Consider the following 25,020-nt stretch of genomic DNA (forward strand, 5'->3'; position numbering starts at 1 on the left):
TTGAAATTTTATGAATTTGGTGAATTTTTTTAAAATTTGGGAACATTTTTCAAAATTTTCGAATAATTTTATAATATTGTGAAAATTTTCCTAGAAATTCATGAATATTTTTAAAATTGTAAAAAATCTAAATAGCCGAACATTACTTTCGAAATTGCAAACATTTTTGAATGCCTGAGCATTTATCATTTCCTGGACATTTTCTAGTCACAAACAATCTTTGAACTCACGAACAAATCAACAATTTTGCAACTTTTTCGGAAATCCTAAAATTATTTTTAAGAAATAAAAAGCTGACAAGAGGAAAAAAAACAAAAAAGACAATGGGCTGTCCGCCACGCACATGAGCCGGCCCATGAGGGCGCGGAGGGTGCGCGCTCCCGTGGCTGCCGACGCGTACGACGTCATATAGGAGGAGCCTTCCCGGGGAGCAACTAGTTAACGAGCACTCTTTCAGGAGCGTCACAACAGTCAGCGCCATTTGGCGCTCTCAGCCGTCCGCACGTGGCGTGCTCTAGGCGCTCCCTTCGAATTTTATTTTCTTATTATTCCGCATGTGTTCGGCCGTTTTTTCTCTGGTTTTGACGTTTTGGTTCTCCACCGGTGTACCTTTGCTTTTGGGCCAAAACAAATAAAAAAATAATGCATAAAAAAACATGTTATTTTCTTCCGCGAGATGCATGATTTTGCTTTTGAAAGGCACAACCGTGTCTCTCGAAAACGAAAGAAAAACGCGTTTTCTGTTTGTTTGTTTTTCGCCGTAGGCACAGTTTTGCTTCCGCGAGAGGCACGGTTTTGCTTTCTCGAGAGACACGACCATGCCTCTCGAAAAATGAAAAATAAACACATTTTATTTTTATCTTCTAGAGACACGATTTTGCTTTCGTGAGAGGCACGACCGTGGTTCACAAAAAATGAAAAAGAAAACACATTTTGTTTTTTTTCTTCTATGTGAGGCACGGTTTCGCTTTCGCGAGAGGCACAACCATGCCTCTCAAAAACGAAAAAAACATGTTTTCTTCTTTTTCTTCCGCGAGAGGCACGGTTGTGCTTTCGCGAGAAGCACGGACGTGCCTCTCGGAAATGAAGAAAAAATGAGTTTGCCGTTTTTTTTCCTTCCGCGAGAGGCAGGGTTTTGTTCGCGAGAGTCACGATTGTGATTTCATGAAAGGCATACCCGTGCCTCTTTCGGAAAGGAAAAAAAAGTGCTCCCGGCTCGGTTTTTTCGTCTGTTTTTTTCGTGAAAAAAAGTTTGATAAAACCTAGCAACATTGAACCTAGAATATCTCGACGCCATGAATTGAAAGTGAAGACGGTTCAAGATTTCTACGCACGGTTTAAGAGATAAAAGGTTCTGAATAAATAGATCTACCAAAAAGGGGAAAAACCCAGGTTGCGGCAAGTGGTGCACATGCAGTGTACCGCTTGTCACAACATGAGAAGGTAAAAGTGATCTTTGCGAGGAGTACTTCTAAATTAGTGATTTTGCCCTCCGAGTTTCAACCCCTACGAACGGCTCACTGCAGAGAGCTAAAACTGGGCCGGCCCAGTAACCAGCTGTCGTTACATGCTCATGTCATGGTGACGTCCTGTGATTTTTTTCTTCACATTTTTATTTTTTATTTTTTTTCTTTTATTTATATTTGAAATATTTTAAATATACATATACATATGCATATATATTATAAAAAGACTTTACATATTTTTTGTTAGTCTTGCGTTTGGAAATTCTAAACATGTATAGAAAATGTTTTTGCTGTATAAGCAAAATGTAAAAATGGAATGTAAAAATTAGAAATGTTAATCATGTACGTGAAAATATTTAACATACGTAAGAATTTTTTTGTGACAATTCTTAAATGTCACACATTTTAAAAGAAATGTACATGACATTTAGAAAAATGTTTACATAAGTGTAAGAAAAATGTTTGTGTCTTTCAGCAAAACCGTTTCAAACATTCCAAAAAATGTACGTTACAAAACAAATCTTCACAAGTTTCAAAAAAGTGTTTGCGACATTTTCAAACAGTGTTTGTACAATATACTTTTTTGCACCATACAAAAATGGTTTTTGTCATTCAAAAAATGTTTCCATGTGTATTAAAAAATTAAAGTGTATTTTAAAAGTACATTCAAAACATGTTTAGTGTTAAATATGTACTGTATTTAAATAATGTTACACATGTATGATTTTTGACGTGTATATAAAAAGTTGTACAATATGTATAAAAATGTAGAGATGTGTTGAAAGAACAAAAACCCAAAAACTGACAAAGGAAAAGAAAAAATAAGATAAGATACCAAAGTATCCAAGAAAGAAACAAAGAAAAGAAATTTATGAGACATTGTTCTGACAAAGAAACAATAGTGTTTTGATAAAATAAAAAATGTTCATTCAAATTAGTGAGTCGAACAATCTATAATTAAGAAATGTTAAAACATTTTTGACTGAAAATGAACGAAAGACAAATAATCAGAATTAACTCCAATATAAGGAAGATAAAATCATGGGATTGAAAAAAATATAAAAAATAAAAATTCAATATAAGAAAACAAATAATTATAGGCATGGTGTTACCTCAACAAATAAATGAATAAAAACATAAGAGAGAAGAACATGACCATTTCTAAGGAAAATAATTCCAGGTGTCGTGTTAATAAAATAAATGAACAAAATAACAAAAAATAATTGTCTTTCTTTGGAAGAATGAATTGTATACACAATGTGGCTAACATGAGCAATCATTCATATTTATTGTCAAACTCTATTCATATATGCGGGAATTAGAATATAGTGAGAACTTGCACTATTCGGTCATGTGCAAGAAAAGGGGGAAACTAATGCAACTTTAATAATTATTATGATTCAAGTGGATAAAGGATTCCACTTTAAGTTTATAGTACAAAATTAAGTAGTGTCACAATTACAACATCATATATGTTGTCGCATGCACAAATATAGTACAAAATTCGGCGACCAAAGAAATAGACTAGGCATCAATAAACAAAGATATAGTAATATAAAAATAAATGTTTATTGTAAAGTAGAATGAATTAAGAGTATTGTTGTTAGTCCAACATAGGAAAGAAAATTAAGAAAAAAGTTAAAGCAAATGATGACTAAATTTGCAACATATTTCATAGAACTTGCACTATTCCACAAATTTCAGGAGTAAACATATACTAGTGGATCTTTAATAACAATTATATTTCAATTAGATCAATTAAAAATGATTCTATCTGAAGTAGACGGAATAAATTAGTGTCACGGTGTTATCAAATACTCTTTCACATGCACAAATATATGAGAAATCGAATTTCCATAAAAAATTGACTAAGCTTCAATAAAAATATTCCAAGGTAGAATGAACTAAGGATATTTGTATTACCCTAATAGTAAAAGAAGAAGAAATGATGGCCAAACTTTGCAACAAATTTCATAGAGTTGCATTGTTCCAAAATATGCAAGGGCAAGCATATAATAGTGTAGCTTTAATAATAATAATTTTGATTCTAGTTGCTAATTTATAAAAATTGTGTTCATTTTAATTAAGTGGGGTCATGCAAACTATTTGAGAAATCCAACTGTCAAAGGAAATCAACTAAGCAATAATGAACAAAGACATGGTAAAATAAAAATAAATTTTATTCTAGGGCAGAATCAATTAAGGTATTGGTACCTTAAATAAGAAGAAAAATGAATAAAAACAAAAGGAAAATGATGAACAAAATTTGCATCCCACTTTCATAGAACTTGCAATTTCCACAATTTGAAAAGACAATCATATAGTAGTGTAAAATTAGTAACAAAATTAGAGTCAAGAAGATCCATTCAAAAAAAAATCCTTTTTAATTTTCTAACACAAAAGTAAGTAGTTTCATGTCACTATGTTACCATTTTTACAAGCTTTTGGGCACTATTTTTATCATTTTTATTGGACTGACATATTGATCTAGTGCTCAGTGCGAGTTCTTGTTTTTGTGGTATTTCGTATTTTAGGGAAAATAATTATTTAACCATCCAAAAAATAGATTATGAAGTTTTGCATCGGAAGACACTTGGAGGTGCCCAGGGGCTCTATGCACCCCCTATGGGGAGCCCCCAGGCCCAGGGCGCCTAGGGGGAGCCTGGAGGTCCCACAAAGCTTCTAGACCCTCTTTTTTAATGCAAGATTGCTCCGCAAGTTTCTCAACTACCATAAGAGTTTCAGATTTTCAGAGTTATGAATCTCCGGGAATGCTAAACACAATGTTGTGACTTAGATATCAGCGAACCATGAAACAACCCCCACAAAAGTCAGATCCCATCTGAGAGGAGGCTCTCATCATCCGCATACATGGGCACCAAAACCAGAGGGGAATCCCTTTTCCTACCTAGGGAGAAGGCCAAGGAATAAGGAAAAGGAAGGGGGCTCTCTCCCCTCCTTTCTGGCGGTATCGAAATACCACCGGAGGAACCATCATTACCGACATTGTCTTCATCAACTCCATCAACGTCCCGACCACCATCTTCATCCTCTGATCAGAGGCTTCTCCATCCATAAACTTCTGTAATCCCTTGGCATGCAACAATTTCTTGTGCTATGAATTTTTTCCTCATGATTATTGCATCTTTATGTCTATGTTCGAGTAGTAATTTGTTCCATGGTATTCGTGAAGTAATATGATGATTGGTTGAACTTTTATATGTTGTTTCTATGCAATCTTTTGTCTTATGTACGAGTGCACAAGTGCATTGGGGGGGGGGCAATTGTGGTGCCGCATTGTGTTATGATAAATATGTGTGAGGAGGCTGGACTAACAAAACTACCGTTCCAAGCGTATAGGAGTTATGACATAGGAGAATTAAGAGAATCCTAGAGGAATATATGGTATAGTTGAGGTTTTACTTTAATGGATCTTATTACTTGTGTTACTTGCTAAGAGAACAATTATAAGTGTGTGTAGGCTCGTCGTAGCAACATTCTAGCTTAGGCTCCTCCCTAGTGCAATGTAGTGCAAAGTCCATCTTATCTTAACACTTATGAGGGAATCATAAAGTCCATCTTGCAATGCAGTGCCTTGTCTGAGAGGTGGTGAAATAACTTTCAAGGCAATGAAAGGGTAATCACTTAAGTTGGGACATAAATTTCAAGTTGTATGTAGGGTAATTTCCTAGGTAGAAACTGAGATGCATCATCATATCATTATTAGACTTGTTCCCAAGATAAGAAAATGAATATGAAAAAAATAGTGCATTGCTAGAACGCTTGCTCCCATTGAGTTTACATGAAAATCGTCTAGTTTGTTCAAATTCCATTTAAAATGTTTTGTTTGATGTGCACGGTTGGATGGTCATCTCCTGTATTCATCTCCGCAGACGCGTGCACAGACGAATACTGTGTCCGTTTTAGGGGTTGAACATGCTCTCACATAGTTGGGCTCTTCAATAAAACCCCATAGGTTTAAATCAATCCATAGAAAAAGAGGGGAAACGGGCCATGGATAAGATGCTACACCATTAAAAAAGGAAGAGCCTGAATAAACTGACAGGCGGGCCACGTCAAGCTTGAACTAAAAGATTCAGCGCTGGCCAATGGCACACAAGGAGGAGGCCGGGAGAGAGTAGCGACGACTCCAATCGATTCCAGCCCCCCTACGCCGGCCTATAATCCCATTCCCACCTGCTCCATCAATCATTGCCGGAATCGATTCATTCGTTCGTTCTCTCTCGGGGACCGAAGGCAGAGGAGAGAACAATCCAAAGCCTTCCCAGACCTACAGGTAAGTCAATCTGCTGTATTTATTTTGATCAGTTGATCCGTTGAAATCATCTAGCTCGATGAAGGGGGTTACTATTTCGTTTTGATTCGTCGTTGCCATTTCCTGCTAGAAGAGATTGGTTGGTTAGGATTAATTGGGCGCAACGAATTCAGGGGCCTGTGCTGTCTCTGGGAATGCAAGATTCGCGCTGGCCTAATTTGTGCTAGGTTCGCTTGCCGATCAATCGGGGTTGACTTTGGAGGAGAGAGAGCAATCGCATTTCTGATTAGCCATAGAACAATCGCATTCCTGATTAGCCCCTGATTTGGGATTCTTTGGCCTTCAATCTTCAGAATATTTACCCCTTGATTGTGCCTTGTACTAAAAGTGTTTGGGGAACCTGAAAAGTAGATTGCATTTGTGCCGGCAAAAGCAGAGAAAAAAAAAGAAGCACCATCAGACAAAGGGATAAGTTTTGTCTCTGGAACGTGGCGGCACGGGCGAACAGATTCGGCATGCTTAACAGTCTGTTCCATTTGCTGTTTGGTTTCCTGGATGTTAGTGGAGAACTTGTGGCAACCTGTTAGCATCTTCCCGATTTTTTTTTCCGGTGTAGTTACGTAGGAATTTCTCTCTGTTTCTATCTAGGGAATTTCTCACGATTACTGCATTGAGGTGCGATGAACCAGCAGATGCTAACTAAGCTGTAAAATAAAAGGGAGAGCAAAGACAGAAGATCATGAATGACATCATAGATATGCCAGAACTCGGAACCTTGGTAGATGTCATAACTCTTGTTCCACTAACTATAAGAGATTTCTGTCATCAAGTCCATCTGTCACATGATATGATGGGTGCTCTGCACTTTAAAGTTCTTGTGTTCATATGCATTGGTGTTCCGACCATCATGTCCTTTTTATAAAACTTCAACTCTGTTTGCTTTGTTTTCATCATTATATTCTGTGTGTTCAGATATGGCGAACAAAAGGATTCAGAAGGAGCTCATGGATTTGCAAAAGGATCCACCAACATCATGCAGCGCTGGGCCTGCTGGGGCGGATCTATTCCACTGGCAGGCCACAATCATGGGCCCTGGTGACAGCCCCTACTCAGGAGGGGTGTTCTTCGTCAACATCCATTTCCCTCCTGATTACCCCTTTAAGCCTCCAAAAGTGAATTTTCAAACAAAGGTGAGGTGGTGTTTGTGATTTACTGTCAATCTCTTTTTTGCTTCGTTGTTGCGAACTGTTCGTTTTCTTATGATTACTCTTTAGTTTGGACCCTGGTACTCATCTGTCAGTCAATGGATGTGTCTTTGGGAAATTCAAGACGAACGGGTTCCATTCTAAAATCAAAATATTTTTGTAAAGTTGCTTCATTATCTACGAGCCATTTCAGTCAGATGTTCTCTGTTACATGCTACACCTGCTAAATAGAAGTGCTTGAATTGCACTGCACATTCCTCAACGCGTGTAGCTTACTCCCTGGTAAAGTTTGTCATTCATAACAAACCCAATTGCTGGTCCTACTTTGATACGTTTTGAAGTCAAGAACACAAAAGGAGAATTTGTAAAGCAGGATGTTAAACAGCTTCTATCCTATCAATATATTACCTTATGATATTCAAATAGAATAACTGTCAAGTAGTACAGCTTGGTGCTACTTTGAAGAATGCTGCATGTATATGCTTCTACGAAACCTGAATCTTCTGTGGGATGCTGCAGGTGTATCACCCGAACATCAACTCCAACGGCAGCATCTGCCTGGACATCCTCAAGGAGCAGTGGAGCCCGGCACTGACCATATCCAAGGTCCTACTCTCCATCAGCTCCCTGCTCACCGACCCCAACCCCGACGACCCCCTTGTCCCGGAGATCGCGCAGCTCTACAAGAACCAGAGAGGCCGCTACGAGGAGACCGCGAGGGCCTGGACCCAGAAGTACGCCATGGGCTGATCGCTGCAAAGATGACCGTGGCATCGTGTAAGACAACTTCTGTGTCGCGCCGGTTTCCCGCCCTCTGAGTTTCGACCCCATATCTGGCTTTCTCTGAACCAGTTTTACTTGTGTACAGTTGTCAAAACTGGGTGATGTTTGCATTTCTGTTTCCAAACTTTGGGTGTACGCCCTGTCCCTGAAGACCTGTATGTATCAACACAGAACATTTTTAAAAATTTGTGGTGTTTTCGTTACTTTCTTCGGTACCCTTTTCATTTGCTGATGTGGCTGTGTGCGATCTAACCATCGGATCCCGATGAAGCAGCGCTCGTCACTTGCGTGTGGACCCAAGTTCAGTGCTGCTGCTCGCCTGTGACCCTCCGATGATGATGACTTGTGAGGCCAACTCCAGTGCACGACCCCAAACGGACGTTCGTTTTAGACTGTTTTCGTCCGTTTGGGGCGGCAATAGGGCGGCCCATGTCCGCTTGGGTCTATTGGGTTGTCGGAACGTCCAACACGCGGCCGCATCCCAAATCATGTCCGGGGTGGACGTGTTTAAAGAAAAACGCAAAAAGCTAAAATAAAATGCGGAAAAATATAAAATAAACGCAAACATAAAAACATAAACATAATTTGGGAGGTTACGGCCACAAAACGGCTCAAGTTCCACAGTTCACAGACATAATTAACATTAAAAAAAATGCCGCCCGCGCGCTCCTGTCGTGCCCGTCGATGCCGTGCACGTCGACGTCTTCGCACGCGTCACCGTTGTCGTCCTCGTCGCTGGCGAGGTCGACGTAGGCCGGCGTCATTCAGAGGTGGGGCGGCGGTGCCTGATAGACGGAAGCCTGCTGGAAGTTGGGAGGTGCCTGCACCACCTCCTCCCGTGGTGACGGCTCGCGCTCCGGTGACCGCAGCGGCGTGGGGCACCAGTTCACGCCCCCCACGGCGTCAGCCATGTCCGGAGCCATGCACGACCGGCTCCAGCGCTGGCCCACCAGCCCCGGGTGGAACACGGCGACGGGCTCCTCCTCCAGCACCTCCTCCTCCTATGTCATGCGAGGAGGTAGTGGTGGCGACGGAGAGGGCGACGGAGACGACGTCGGCGTGATGCCGCGCACCACTCTACGCCCGCGCATTTGGGGAGGGCTCGGAGCGCGCGCGGGGCGCTCACGTGGCCGCCGCGGCCCCGATGAGGTGCCGGCGAAGAAGGAGGCACGCCCCGTGTCGTGCTCGTCCTGAAACCACATGTCCCAGAGGGCGGAGTTGACGGCATACTTGGGGTCGTAGTAGAGGTCGTCTGGCAGGAGGCAGCGGCGGCGTTCGATTTCCTCGCGACGCGCACGGCCGCTCAAAGGCACCGGCGGGATCGGCACCCGATTCGCGGACAAGTGCCAGTAATTGGCAGGTGCACGTCGCTCCAGGGGAGCGGCGTCCTCGTCTCCCAATAACGACGGCACACATCAGCGTTGATGTAGTGCTAGTCGCGCTCGCCGCCAGCCGCAGGGGTGATGGAGAATGCGGAAGGCGCGAGGCCCTGCGTGGTGGTGATGCGGGCTCCTCTTTGACGCTGTGGCGGCGGCGGGGACGAGCCAGCCTCGTGGTCGTGCGCCCCCTTGCGGCCGAAGCTCCACCGCACCATGGTTGCGGGCGGCCGGCGACCTCGATGAAGGAAGAGCTAGGGTTTGGTGTCGGGTTTCAAGGAGACCGCGGGGCGAGTGGAGTGGGAGCGTGGACTGCGACCGGTCCACGACTTTCCATTTAAGAAGGACGCCTACCGCGCGCCTAGGCGGATGACAAATGGGGCTAGCCGCGCGTGCGCATTAATTTCGGGCGGTGGGAGGTAGGTGGCTGCCTGTCACGCGGCCCTGAGGCGGACGAGCGGCACGTCTGTTTGCTGTCCGCCGCGATCCAAGCCCGACGCATGTTTGTGTTCAAAATGGGTCGATCCGGACACAAAACAGATCAAATAGGTTCAGGCCGTCGCGCGCCGGGCCATGGGATCTGCCCGTTTGCCCCAAACGGACGGGGCGAACGGGGTGGGGTCGAGTTGTCCTGATAACTGACAGTTAGCCAAACATGACACTGGCTTGTTGCTGGACTGTCTGCCCCGCTTCTAAAATCTGGCCAGCGTCTCGCTGATAGGTCCAGTACATATCTGGTTTAGTCCATATGTCCTCCTGGCATTACTCTACAGCAGCACCAGAAAGGCACAGCCTGAGCATTCTTTCTTTAGGATTTGGGAGGATAAGAGAGAGTTTGCACGTGTCTCACCAGTGTCGTGTGTGGGTTGAATGCATCATGCATGCACGGCTTGTCCGCGAGAGATGCATGAAGGGAATACAGGGTTTAGACTATACGTCCGCGAGAGATGCATGAGGACGAGATTAATTAGAATGGTGATCAGGTAAGTAAGCGGACAGGGACACAGGGTTTAGACTATACATCCAGTGCTTCAGTTCTCTTTGCTTCTACTAGTATATTGGTAATAATTACACAATGTGCAGTTCTTTTTCTGGTACAGCTGTAGCCACAGATCATGTTTGGAAAAAAGCATCCCATATGGCAGTTCTTGCCACATTTGCACTGTGTGTATGTGTACCCCTGTAAGAACGAGATCATGGCAGGTACCAGCTGGACCTACTCCATCCGTTCCAAAATAGATGACTACTCCCTCCGTTTCAAAATAGATGACCCAATTTTATACTAACATTAATACAAAATTGGGTCATTTAACATTAGTATAAAATTGGGTCATTTATTTTGAAATGGAGGGAGTAGTTGTCTACACATGGGCTGGGTCTGCCAGATTTCAGAGCAGGACTTAGTATGGGCCCGTGGCATGCAGCAATGATGCCCTTCTTACTCCATGCGTCCATGGACCTCCCCTTGTCTACTAGAAAAACGGAAAACAAAGGCAGGGCAAACAAATCTGAAGAAGCAGTGGGAAATCAAATCATGTGCATCGTGGTACATACTCCCTCCGATTTCAGGGCCTCTTTGAGTCGCAGGATTTGTAAAATGCAGGAATAGGAAAAATAAAGAAATAGAGTGGCATGTCATCCTCAATGCTACAGGATTAGTATGAGCATCTAATTATGCACAGGAAAAACATAGGATTTTTCACGCGAGGTTGGAGTGGATGGAAATTTTTCTATGAAAACTAAGACAAGTGAATTCTATACAAAAATTCCTATGGATTGCAATCCTACGTATCAAATAACCCACGGAGGAAAAAATTCTAAGGATTAGAATCTAATTTCTTTAGGAATCCTTTAAATCAAAGAGCGCCTCATGATTCTTGTCATCTGAACTAAAACGATAACAAAGATTATGAAACGGAAAGAGTACATACACATGTGTTTGCTTTGTTGTAAGACGTTGCTTTTAAAACAAAGCAAAGCACTGACGGACTAGGGATACTAAACACTGACAAATTTGCTAGGGCATTGAGGTTACGAGGCCATGGTTCGAGTGGAAGGAGCCGAGTAAGTTGTGGGTTGGCATGGGAAACCCATGTGACGAGTACGACTTTAAGTTTTTCTATGCCTCCACCATCATCATCATTGAAAATGGCGCAAAAACATCTTTTTGGGACTCTCCGCGGTTGCTTGGCCGGAAGCCAAAAGAGATTGCACCCCTCATTTTCAAGGCTTCTTCAAGAAAGAATTAGAAGGTGCGGGAGGCACTCAAAGAGAATGCATGGATTTTAAAAATTAATACAACCACCGTGATATCCGTCGCTCATATCACGGAGTTCTTCACGCTCTGGATGTTCATCCACGAATTCAACCTCATTGACAACGTTGAGGATGACATTGTCTGGAAACACTCTGCGGAGGGGCACTACACCGCAACTTCGGCCTACAAAGCGCAATTCTTGGGAATGTCTAACTCCCCCATGGACCAGATGGTCTGGAAAGTTTGGGCCCCTTCTAAAGTCAAACTCTTTGCTTGGTTGGCCATCCAAAACCACATCTGGACCGCTGATTGATTGGCCAAACAAGGTTGGCCAAATTGTGGCCTTTGCATGCTATGCAAAAGAGAGCAAGAAACAGGTGGGCATCTATTCTACAAGTGTCGCTTTACCATTAGACTATGGAAGTTGGTCATAGAGAAACTTGGTCTACACTTCCTGGACACCTCTTCATGGCACTTGGAGGACTCCGTTGAGTCATAGTGGGATCATCGGACCGGGTTATCCGTTCCAAACCAGAAGGCCACGACCTCCCTTACCATGCTCGTCTCTTGGGCAATATGGAATGAGCGGAACTCCCGGGTCTTCCGCCACAAGAGCGCTCCGCCGACGATCCTTCTCAACATCATTATAGAAGAAGCAAAGCTTTGGAGCATAGTGGGAGCAAAAAAACTAGGGGCACTACTTGAACGCGAGTAATCGCCATGTGGGTTTGTCGTGGGTTGATTGTAACAAACTCTATTCTCTCTTCTTAATTAATGGATGAGGCAAATCTTTTGCCTCCGTTTAAAAAAAAAAGCACTGACGATCTACAAACTTGCTTGAAGGTATAACATTCTGTTAGAAATAATGGTTCTAGCCCATGTAGAATTTTTTAAAATCTCAAACTAGGCCCACGAATAAATGGCAAGTGGTGGTTCTAAAGTTTACTATCACCCCGAAAGTTGAGAAGGTGCGAGACCTCTTTATATAGTAGGTTCTCCACACCACACTTACTGATGTGTGTAGGAGAGAAATAGAAGACCACACGCGCGCTCGCTCGTGTGGCCGGGTATGGGACGGGCGCACGTGCAACATGCGCGTGAATGGTCCGTCAAGATTCGGTCTGGTGCCTTGCAGGGGCGCAACTTCCTTTTGATATCTTGGAAGACAAGTTAATTATTTCTTTACGACTTAGAAACCAAGCCGATTTGAGATTGTGATCGCGACATGGTACCGCCTCTGGTTCTATTATAAATACTGCTACCGACCACGGCCAAGGATACATTCAAAAAACACCTAGAATTTTGCCTCATCTGGCAATTTGCGGTGCCACTGTAGTCTACTCCATCTGAACGCCAGCGAATGGGAGAGCAGGTCTCTGAAATATCGCGCCCTTGTGATCCTGCACTGGGAGCGGGCGAATGAAGTTTTTTGGCACTATTGGGGTATAACCCCATGATATAACCCACCATATTGGGTCGGGTCATCCCGATGGCGGCTGAGGAGCAAGGCTCAAGACGGGCCTAGGCACCCAGGTGCAAGACCAGTTGGGCGGCTCATAGAGCGGGCCCACTTAGGGCCTAGCATCCGAAGACGGCGACTCGTAGCCTCGAAGACCAAGTCGCCAGGAGTTTCCTTACTCAGGGGACAAGTTAGAAACATACTAAGTCACGGGTCGTAGTACGACCCAGACTCTTGTAAGCCCTAGGTCTCGACCTATATATAAAGGTGAGTCCTAGAGGCAGATAGGACTAAGATGCAATCAATCAATAGCTAGATCAAGCGAATCCGCTCCCTTGTAATTGATCCCCAAGCAATAAGCGAAACAAAGCAGGAATAGGCTTTTTCCTCGATCGTGAGGGGCCGAACCTGGGTAAATCGGTGTCTCTTGATTCCAATCAACCCCGACAAGCTAACCACTTGGTTGCGATGGCCTCACGACTAAGTCCTCACACTAGGACATCTGCCGTGACAAAATCATGACAGTTGGCGCTCACAATGGGGCCAGCGCATGATGGTTTCGAGTTCTTGAAGGGCTCTTTTGCGGGGATCGAGGGATACGCCGTCGGCAGGATGATGAAGAGCCGCCGCGGCAAGCTCTACATCGACGACGCCAGCTGGGCCTCGAGGCCGACTCAATCAAGTACGGGTAGCGGGTCCCCTTCGGCAACATCCACGTCTTCATCAGCAAAATCTGCGGATTTGAGTCTGAGCCGGACATCTACACCGACCTCGTTGAGCCGGCTCGGCGCGCGCAACCCGCCCAGATCCAGGCCGGTCGGAAGCATGTCTTTGTTGTTTTACGCAGGGCGTGGAACTTGTGTAAAGTTCCGTGTCTGGAGGAGAGACTCTCGTCTACTCAGATGGTGAATCCTCGACCGGGAAGACTGAGTCAATCTACCAGCATGAAGATGGTAGGCTTGGGGGCTCTTCCAATGGCAATAGTATTTCGGACCACTATGAGCCATCGTGCCAAGCCGCCATCTTCATGGTAGGGACAACGCCGACTCTCAACTCTACGGCGGCCGGAGTGACAGCGACAACTGACCCTTCAGCATCCGGCTCAGCCAGGCCTCCGGCTCAAATTCTATCTGAGCTGATGACCACCCTGAAGACCTTGATGGAAACAGATGTCACTTCAGAAAATCAGGTAGAGCGCAATGCGGAGATTGTGAAGCTTCGGGAGCAGATGACCAAGGCCCAGGAGGATATCAATGCTGAAAACACTGGGACGTCTGAGTTGCAAGCTAAGATTAATGCAGAGAAGGATGAAAGCACAAGTGCTCCCTGGGTGATTTTGGTAATTAATGTGAACATATCTCTTGTTGGACTAATACTTTTATCTAGTGTATTTCAGATAAGTCCAACAGTGGAGTGGCATGGACAATAGGATGTGGAAATCCTTCAAGATGCTAAGGACAAAGGATTGGCTCAAGATCAAAGCTTAAGACTCTACATTTTCTATTTTTAGTGATCAAAGATCACATTGAGTCCATAGGAAAGCCAATACTATTAAAAGGGGATGAGGTGTTGCTTAATGGCTTGCTTGCTCAAAGTGCTAAGTGATATGCTCCAAAGCCCTCAGCTACTTTATCATATCCACATATGTCCCAAACCAAAAGTCAAACTCGGCCCCACCGATTTGATCCATCCGGCGCCACCGAGTTCATTTGACATAGCCACTGCCAGAAATCCTAATCAATTCGGTCGCACCGATGGGATCTCGGTCTCACCGAGATGGGCTTGCAAACTCCCTGTTGCCTATTGCATTATTTTTGGTCTCACCGAGAAGATGTAACCGGTCACACCGAGTTTGCTTGACCAACTCGCTGTTTTACTTATTACCAAATCGGTCCCATCGAGTTTGTCTAATCGGTCAAACCGAGATGAGGTTTTACCTTAACCCTTGCACATCGGTACCACCGAGTTGATCATGTCGGTCCCACTGAAATGCCTAACAGTCACATTATGAACTAAATCGGTCTGACCGAGTTTTATGATTTGGTCCCACCAAGTTTGGTAAATTGTGTGTAACGGTTAGATTTTGTGTGGAGGCTATATATACCCCTGCACCCTCTCCTCATTGGTGAGGAAAGCCATCAGAACATGCCTACACTTCCAGCATTCATTTTCTGAGAGAGAACCACCTACTCATGTGTTGAGACCAAGATATTCCAATCCAACCATATGAATCTTGATCTCTAGCCTTCCCCAAGTTGCTTTCCACTCAAATCATCTTTCCACCAAATCCAATCCTATGAGATAGAGTTGAGTATTGGGGAGACTATCATTTGAAGTACAAGAGCAAGGAGTTCATCAACAACACACCATCTATTACCTTTTGGAGAGTGGTGTCTCCTAGATTGGTTAGGTGTCACTTGGGAGCCTCCGTCAAGTTTGTGGAGTTGAACCAAGGAGTTTGTACGGGCAAGGAGATTGCCTACTTCGTGAAGATCTACCCTAGTGAGGCAAGTCCTTCGTGGGCGATGGCCATGGTGGGATAGACAAGGTTGCTTCTTCGTGGACCCTTTGTGAGTGGAGCCCTCCGTGGACTCGCGTAACCGTTACACTTTGTGGGTTGAAGTCTCCATCAACGTGGATGTACGATAGCACCACCTATCGGAACCACGCCAAAAATCTCCGTGTCTCCAATTGCGTTTGCACACTCTAATCCCATCCCTTTACTTTCTTGCAAGTTGCATGCTTTACTTTCCGCTGCCCATATACTCTTGCATGCTTGCTTGATATGTATTGTGAATGGTTAAACTTGTGCTTAAACTCCACCTCAACTTAAAAAACTGCCAACTTTGTGTGTTGAGGGTCTATTCACCCCCCTCTAGACACCACTTCTCGATTCTTTCAATTGGTATCAGAGCTTTGGTCTCCATTGCTTTGGTTTAATCACCATTGGAGGAACATGGATGAGTCTACGTTGGGGAGTCTTAGACATAGAGTGCCTATACTTCATGGAGGGTACTTTCATGAGTGGAAAAATGAGATGCTTGTGATTTTTAATGAATATCATTTGAACAAGTACATTACTAGCCCTTGTGCACCTCATGTTGATCCTATGCATCCTACCCTTGATGAGTCCATTGCCATGATTCACAATCTTAGAACTGTTAATCTTATCACTAGAGGTTTGCCTAGAAACTTGATTGGTTGCTTGCCTACTCTTGATTGTGCCTACACTATATGGAGATTTCTTGAGGAACAATTTCCAAACTATTCCTTGCAAAACTTAGATGAAATCCTTCATAAGTCTATTGCCTTGAGTAAGATGAATTCCAATGATCCTAAGTTTGGTGATTGTCTATTTGAGCTTACCAATCTTATGTGTGCCAAAGGAGATGTTGGAATTATTAGCAATATTATCTCCAAACCCATTAGATTTCATAAAGATGATTATTGTCATGATCATTTATCTAATGAATCACCCTCTCTAGGAATTGATCCACCACATGACAATGTTGAACATGGATACTATGATGAGGATGATGATAGTGACTATGATCTTGATGATGCAATGAGACACTTTGGTCTTATGGCAAATCTTCGCGGCTACATGGCAGGAGGAAAGGAATGGGTCCTTGATAGTGGATGTACCGATCACATGACCGAAGATAAAGATATGTTTCGTGAGCTTGCTGAAAACGACGGCCCTCGAAAGTATGTCACTTTTGGTGACAACTCAAAGGGTAAGGTGGTTGGCCTCGGTAAGGTGGCCATCTCACATGATAGCTCCATACGAAATGTCATGCTCGTTGAATCTCTTGGCTATAATCTGCTTTCTGTATCTAGACTAGCTAACTTTGGCTTCAATGTCCTATTTACTAAAGTAGATTGCCAAGTGTTTCGTAGAGATAATCATAAAATGGTCTTTACTGGTATACGTAGATGTGATCTATACATTGTTGATTTCACTAAAAAGTCTCAACCTAGAACTTGCTTCATTGCTAAATCTTCTAAAGGGTGGTTGTGGCATAGACTGTGAGGTCATGTGGGCATGCGAAACCTTGTCAAGCTTATTAAAGGAGATCATATCCTTGGTGTTAAAGATGTCATATTTGATAAGGATAGACTTTGCAGCGCTTGCCAAGCAGGAAAACAGGTTGGAGGAAGCCACCCCGTGAAGAACATCATGACCACGAGAAGACCGCTCGAGCTACTTCATATGGATCTCTTTGGTCCCAACGCCTACAAAAGTCTCGGTGGAAACTCATTTGGTCTAGTTATAGTTGATGATTTTTCAAGATTTACGTGGGTGTTCTTTTTCGATGATAAATCGCAGGTCCAAAAGATCTTCAAGAACTTCGCTAGGAAGGCCCAAAATCAATTTGAAGTGAAGATCAAGAAGGTTCGCAGCGACAACAGAACGGAGTTCAAGAACACCAATGTGGACACCTTTCTTGACAAAGAAGGGATCTCACATGAGTTCTCGACTACGTACACACCTCAACAAAATGGAGTTGTTGAGAGGAAGAACCGGATGCTCATCGAAATGGCGAGAACGATGCTTGATGAATACAAGACGCCAAAACACTTTTGGGCGGAAGAGGTTGAGACAGCTTGTCATGCAACAAATCGCTTGTATCTACTCAAGCTACTCAGCAAGACGGCATACAAGCTCCTCACCGGTAACAAACCCCAAGTTGGATACTTTCGAGTATTCGGCTCAAAGTGCTACATTCTTGATAAGCATCATCATTCTAAATTTGCTCCCAAATCTCATGAAGGTTTCCTACTTGGTTATGGCTCAAACTCTCACACTTACCATGTCTACAACAATTTCACCCGAAAGGTTGAAGAGACGGTAGATGTGAAGTTTGATGAATCTAACGGCTCGCAAGTAGAGCAATTGCCAATTGATGTAGGTGACAAAGACCCTTCAGAAGCAATCCAAGACTTGTCTATTGGCAAGATCCTCCAACGGAGGTGAAGGAGAGTACCTCGTCCGTCCAAGTGGAAGCTTCTACCTCAAGACAAGGTGAACCAAGAGTTGATATGGAAGCATCCACAAGTGGGGCACACCAAGATGAAGAAAACGAGGAACTACACCAAGATGAACCTCATCAACCTCCTTCACCACCACGACAAGAGAACGACAACATCAACAACGAAGAAGGCCAAGAAGAAGAACAAGATGAAGAACATGTTCCACCCCGACCAAAATAAAAGCTCTCACGAGTTTGAGAAATAATCGCCAAAGACCATCCCGTCGAGCAAATCTACAATGATATTCAAACCGGGAGAATCACTCGCTCTAAATCTCGTTTGGCTAATTTTTGTGAACATTATTCATTCATCTCTAGAATTGAACCCATGAAGGTTGAAGAAGCTTTGGAAGATCCGGATTGGATAAATGCCATGCATGAAGAGCTACACAACTTTGAGAGAAACCAAGTGTGGACATTGGTCGAGAAGCCCGACAACAATCACAACATCATCGGTACCAAATGGGTGTTTCGCAACAAGCAAGATGAAGATGGACAAGTAGTTCGCAACAAAGCATGTGTCATCGCCCAAGGCTACACTCAAGTCAAAGGTATGGACTATGGTGAGACATATGCCCCCGTTGCTAGACTTGAGTCCATTCGCATCTTACTTGCCTATGCTAATCACCATGATATCACATTGTACCAAATGGACATTAAAAGTGCTTATCTAAATGGTGAAATTGAGGAGGAAGTTTATGTTAAACAACCTCCCGACTTTGTTAATCCTAAGAAACCCAATCATGTTTACAAACTTCACAAAGCCCTTTATGGTCTTAAACAAGCTCCTAGAGCATGGTATAAATCCTTGACCGAGTTCCTTATTGAAAAAGGCTTTGAGATTCGAAAAATTTATTCTACTCTTTTCACTAAAAGGGTTAATGGAGAATTATTTGTATGCCAAATTTATGTTGATGATATTATATTTGGTTCAACTAGCCCTCATTTTAGTGAGAAGTTTGGGAAGCTTATGTCGGAGAAGTTTGAGATGTCTATGATGAGTGAACTCAAGTTCTTTCTTGGTTTGCAAATCAAGCAAACTAAGGATGGAACCTTTGTCTCTCAAACAAAGTATACCAAGGACTTGTTCAAGAAGTTCAATATGCAAGAATGCAAATGTATGAGTACACCCATGCCTACTAGTGGACATCTTGACTTGACTAAAGATGGTGAACCCGTTGATCAAAAAGTTTACCGCTCTATGATTGGTTCATTGTTATATCTATGTGCCTCTCGTCCCGATATCATGCTAAGTGTGTGCATGTGTGTACGGTATCTAAAGAATGTCATCTTAAGGATATGAAAAGGATAGTGAGATACTTAATACATACACCAAATTTTGGCATTTGGTATCCAAAGAGGTCTTCTTTTGATCTTGTTGGCTACTCTGACTCGGACTATGCCAATGACAAGGTTGATAGAAAGTCCACTTCGGGTACTTGTCAATTTCTTGGTAGATCTCTTGTGTCTTGGTCCTCCCAGAAACAAAACTCGGTATCCTTATCCACCGCCGAAGCGGAATACATTGCCGCTGGTTCATGTTGTGCTCAATTGCTTTGGATGACCTAAACTCTTAAAGATTATGGGATATATGTGAAATATGTTCCATTGCTTTGTGACAACGAAAGTGCTATTAAGATTGCTCACAATCCCATGCAACATTCTCGAACTAAGCATATTGAAGTTTGTCATCATTTCATTCGAGATCATGTTGCTAAGGGTGACATAAACCTTAAGCATGTCCGTACCGACAAGCAATTGGCGGATATATTCACTAAACCACTTGATGAGAAAGTGTTTTGCAGGTTGAGAGGTGAATTGAACATCATTGATGCTTCAAACTTGGAGTATGGACTCCATTTGGATACATGCAAGACATGAGCCTATGACTAATCCTTGATATTTCTCTTATGATGATAATCATATGTCTTGGATATATTTGCACCCTTGCATGTCATCTAACCATTGTAGGTACTTGGAGGAATCTAAATCTATGAGATTGCAACTCACTCACATCTTGAGCAATCTCTACACCACCAAGTCTCTACATTATGGTGGTTGAAGGCAAGGAAGCATGAAACCCTTCAAACATATCCTTTGACAATTTATAAATATCATACTTCATGATTGTCATCTTGGATACACAAGTGCTATTCCTTGCAAGGCTAACTCATGTAGGTAGGTGAACTCCAATTACAAGTGGTGCTCCCAATGAACTACGTCAACCTTGAGCATTGCACACAAGTTCAACTACATGATCAAGATCAACACCACCACCCAAGGTATGTTATTCCATCTTAGAGAAGCTTTACCCCAAGTCATGGGTCAAAGCAGCTCAACAAGATGTGAATCAAAATGCTAAAATGGAAAAAATGGCAACCCCATTTTGATCTTAAACAATGAGTATGACCTATGATCAAGTGACTTCACTTGACTCCCAAGTCAATATACTCTAACATAGGTGACTTTGTTGCCGACCAATTCTAGATGAAGTTCTTTGTTGTTTCTTTGTGCCCTTACATTTGTCTCTTGCATGCTAGTTCCCCTTTCAAAAAAAAACTTCATCTAGATTTCTTATCTTATCTTTTCTGCATTTCCCTACATCCAATTCATTGCAAATCCTTTAGTTAATTCCCTGAAAATCCTTGTGAGATCTAATTCGCCTAGTGAGCTGAGGTGACTAGTGTTCTCTCTGTGATGAACTCGGACACACTGACTTGTCACTTTTGGTCCAACCGACCCAATTCGGTGCCACCGAAGGAAACAACTCGGTGTAACCGATCTCAATGCTGAGAAAACATTTTGTCATTTTCATCCTGCACATTTTGCTCCAGCTCCACTCGATGATTCTTATCCTCTACCAGCACCTTATTTTCCCCTGCTACTTTGTTATGTGACTCAAGGACCAAACCTATTTTGACTCATACTCCAGAAGTTCCCTTCTTGGAAATTGATGTCAAAGGGGGAGAGAGAGCTCACATCAAAGCTTAATCATATCAAAAGGGGGAGAAAGTATTCAAAGAGGAGAGAAGTCACATGTCTTTTGAGGGGAAAGACATGTTCATGTTGTTAGTGTGTTTGCTTTGCTCTGATTTTCTATTCCCTATCTTCTCCCAATATCCCATATAAGATTCAGGGGGATCAAGACATCTAAGGGAATGAAATCTTTGAATTCATTGCATATCTTTACCTTTGGGGACATGTCTACACTCAAATAGAGTACCTAGTACTCACTCTATACATGTCATCCCAATCTTGGTACTTTTGTGGTTTGCTGCTTGCTCTGTTCAGTAGATATTTTTGTGTTGTATAACCTTGTTTTCTCAGGTTCATCTCTTCCAAAGCTAGCTCAAGACCACAAGGTAAGTATATGCATCACACTCATGTGCATGAGGATCTCTTGCTGATGTACATATTGTTTGAAAGAACGACTCATGAACATGAAGGTATGTTTCTCATATTCACACCATTTTCTCTGATGCATATAGCCAAGATACATCTAACTCATTGCTTGCTCTATCATGATTACGCACTCACATGATCTTACGTTCCATATTTGCATGATTGCATAAATGTAGGGGAGCCTATGCATGTTACATGTCCTTCCAAAGCTTTACCTGCCTTTCTCTATATCTTTATCTAAAGCTTTGATGTATGTTGTCATCAATTACCAAAAAAGGGGAGATTGAAAGCACAAGTGCTCCCTGGGTGATTTTGGTAATTAATGTCAACATATCTCTTGTTGGACTAATACTTTTATCTATTGTATTTCAGGTAAGTCCAACAGTGGAGTGGCATGGACAAGAGGATGTGGATACCCTTCAAGATGCTAAGGACAAAGGAATGGCTCAAGCTCAAAGCTCATGACTCTACATTTTCTATTTTCAGTGATCCAAGATCACATTGAGTCCATAGGAAAGCCAATACTATTAAAAGGGGATGAGATGTTGCTTAGTGGCTTGCTTGCTCAAAGTGCTTAGTGATATGCTCCAAAGCCCTCAGCTACTTTCTCATATCCACATATGTCCCAAACCAAAAGTCAAACTCGGCCCCACCGATTTGATCCATCCGGCGCCACCGAGTTCATTTGACATAGCCACTGCCAGAAAGCCTAATCAATTCGGTCTGACCAATGGGATCTCGATCTCACCAAGATGGGCTTGCAAACTCCCTGTTGCCTATTGCAATATTTTTAGTCTCACCGAGAAGATGTAATCGGTCACACCGAGTTTGCCTGACCAACTCTTTGTTTTACTTATTACCAAATTGGTCCCACCGAGTTTGTGTAATCGGTCAAACCGAGATGAGGTTTTACCCTAATCCTTGCACATCAGTACCACCGAGTTGATCATGTCAGTCCCACCGAAATGCCTAACGGTCACATTATGAACTAAATCGGTATGACCGAGTTTTATGATTCGGTCCCACCGAGTTTGGTAAATTGTGTGTAACGGTTAGATTTTGTGTGGAGGCTATATATACCCCTCCACCCTCTCATCATTGGTGAGGAAAGCCATCAGAACATGCCTATACTTCCAGCATTCATTTTCTGAGAGATAACCACCTACTCATGTGTTGAGACCAAGATATTCCAATCCAACCATATGAATCTTGATCTCTAGCCTTCCCCAAGTTGCTTTACACTCAAATCATCTTTCCACCAAATCCAATCCTATGAGAGAGAGTTGAGTATTGGGAAGACTACCATTTGAAGCACAAGAGCAAGGAGTTCATCAACAACACACCATCTATTACCTTTTGGAGAGTGGTGTCTCCTAGATTGGTTAGGTGTCACTTGGGAGCCTCCGTCAAGATTGTGGAGTTGAACAAAGGAGTTTGTATGGGCAAGGAGACTGCCTACTTCGTCAAGATCTACCCTAGTCAGGCAAGTCCTTCGTGGGCGATGGCCATGGTGGGATAGAAAAGGTTGCTTCTTCGTGGACCCTTCATGGGTGGAGCCCTCCGTGGACTTGCGCAACCGTTACCCTTCGTGGGTTGAAGTCTCCATCAACGTGGATGTACGATAGCACCACCTATCGGAACCACACCAAAAATCTCCGTGTCTCCAATTGCGTTTGCACACTCCAATCCCATCCCTTTACTTTCTTGCAAGTTGCATGCTTTACTTTTCGCTGCCCATATACTCTTGCATGCTTACTTAATATGTATTGTGAATGGTTAACCTTGTGCTTAAACTCCACCTCAACTTGAAAAACTTAAAAACTGCCAACTTTGTGTGTTGAGGGTCTATTCACCCCCCTTTAGACACCTCTTCTCGATCCTTTGAAAGGAGCGTCTGAAGACGGAGGCTTGGCATCTAAACCTTGACCAGAACGTGTGCAACGCAGTTCATCAGCAGAGATACCAGAGCCGTTTACCTCTGAGTTATGAGCCCGCTCGTTTGTTCGACACACCAAGGGCAGGTACAAGTACTCCAGGAGCACCGGTTATACCATAATTAACCTCTAATGCACCGGGGAGCAGAGTAGCGACGCAGCCGCTCTAGCTAGAGCTGACCCGAAGGGAGGAGCTGGCCCCGACCCTTGCCTTGTTTGGACACCCCCACCACATTTTTCGACATCGCTGGGTCACTTCTCCAACCCGCTGGATAACATGGTAGCAACGACAACCTGGCTTACTGCAATTCCTATCACGGGCGAGTCACCGGTCGCAGTTGAAACCTGGAACACCGTTGAACTGTTGTAGACGACAATTGCTCAATAGGCTAATTACTCTTATAGTTGGCATCGTGTACATTTAACATCGCTGCCGAGTCATAGATACCGCTGGCATGCTGAATTGCCGCCTATTTCAAGCAGTGAATGACGACGTAACCCGCCCAATAACCCAAGGACTGATGCCCAAGTGATTGTGGATAGTGCAAGGGCCCGTCGCAAGGTAGAGTCAGCAAACCAGGGGGCTTATCATCCGCCCCTAGTAGTTCCTTCAGCTTCGGTGGGAGCCGGGTCGAGTGCCAGGACCATCGGAGTGCCATGCCTAGTGCCGGCTTTACGTAATGAGAGGATGCCTAAATATTTTAAGGGTCCTCACAAGTGCCCAATTACATGGTGGATCTCCCTTCGGAGGCTTGGATTGAGAGCTACAAGCTGGCCATGGATATGTTGGACGTCAGTGATGCGGTATGTGCCAAGTATTTCACTATGATGAGGGGGCGGCTCGCACATAGTTGAAGAATCTGCCCCCAACTCTATCAACACCTAGGCGGAGTTGAAGAAGTGCTTCATCAAGAATTTTCAATGATCTTGCAAGCATCCGATGACAATTGTCGATCTGGAGCACTACGTGCAGCGGGAAGATGAGTTGGCCCATCACTGGGCTCGCCGGGTTGCAAACATTATCCACTCTTTAGACAACATTGGGGCGGCTCAAGCTGTGTTGATCTTAGAGAAGAATTGTCATTTTCATCCTCTTGTGCAGAATCTAGGGTAGCTTAAATGCAAGTGTACGGATGTAGGCAATCTCATGGACGTGCTTACCAAATATGCTGACTCCGACGCTACGAAGGATCCTAGCTCTGATGATGATAAATTGAATAAAGGCAAGAAAAACAACGATGACAAGGGCTAGCAGAAGAATGCTTCAACACATAATGGTCATAACAATAGCCATGGTAACTGTGGAAAGCGCAAACACCCCGACGACGGGTCAGATTTTGTGGCTAACACCAATGCGGGGTTCAAAAATTAGCGTCACAATGACAAGCCGGCCTATAACAGGGGGAAGCCCAAGAATTATGAGGAAGCCCTTAATGGGCCATGTCCGAAGCACAGTTATCCAACAAGACATCTTCTCAAGCTTGGAAGGACTGTTACATTATGAAGGAATACTGGAACCAGTCGTTTCAACAGCATCATGGCAACGGTAAATGGGCCGCCAGGCGGGTCAGGCTTAGGAGGTTTCCAGGGATCGGACTTTGGTGGTGGCGGCTCAAATTCTGGCTTTCAGGGCCAAGGGAACCATGGTGGTCACAATCAACAGTCTGGTGAGGGTAATCAGTAGCAGAATAACCAGTCAGGATATCATAGTAATCCCAAGCAACTTAACAGTGGCCAGTACCATGTCTTTACTATGAGCACTTGCAAGCATGACGAGAAGGTCTATAAACATGCAGTCAATGCGGTTGAGCCGGTGGTGCCACAGTATT

At 43.7% G+C, this 25,020-nt stretch overlaps 1 protein-coding gene across 1 annotated transcript; it reads left to right on the top strand.

Annotated features, from left to right (window-relative positions):
• The first annotated feature begins 5,482 nt into the window (after positions 1–5,482).
• LOC123116053 (ubiquitin-conjugating enzyme E2 28) lies at positions 5,483–7,933 on the top strand. The gene is made up of 3 exons (XM_044537061.1): positions 5,483–5,763; positions 6,715–6,932; positions 7,467–7,933. Exons 2-3 carry the CDS (start codon positions 6,717–6,719, stop codon positions 7,695–7,697), a joined length of 447 nt encoding a protein of 148 aa, XP_044392996.1. The 5' UTR covers positions 5,483–5,763; positions 6,715–6,716; the 3' UTR covers positions 7,698–7,933.
• Positions 7,934–25,020: the final 17,087 nt, after the last annotated feature.

The sequence above is a fragment of the Triticum aestivum genome, chromosome 5B, assembly GCF_018294505.1.
Source record: "Triticum aestivum cultivar Chinese Spring chromosome 5B, IWGSC CS RefSeq v2.1, whole genome shotgun sequence".
NCBI lineage: Eukaryota > Viridiplantae > Streptophyta > Magnoliopsida > Poales > Poaceae > Triticum > Triticum aestivum.

Bases quoted from the DNA above. Each gene is read 5' to 3' on its own strand.
- LOC123116053 (XM_044537061.1), top strand. From the start codon at position 6,717: ATGGCGAACAAAAGGATTCAGAAGGAGCTCATGGATTTGCAAAAGGAT. The intron at 6,933-7,466 runs GTGAGGTGGTGT...GGGATGCTGCAG, and splicing joins AAGTGAATTTTCAAACAAAG to GTGTATCACCCGAACATCAA.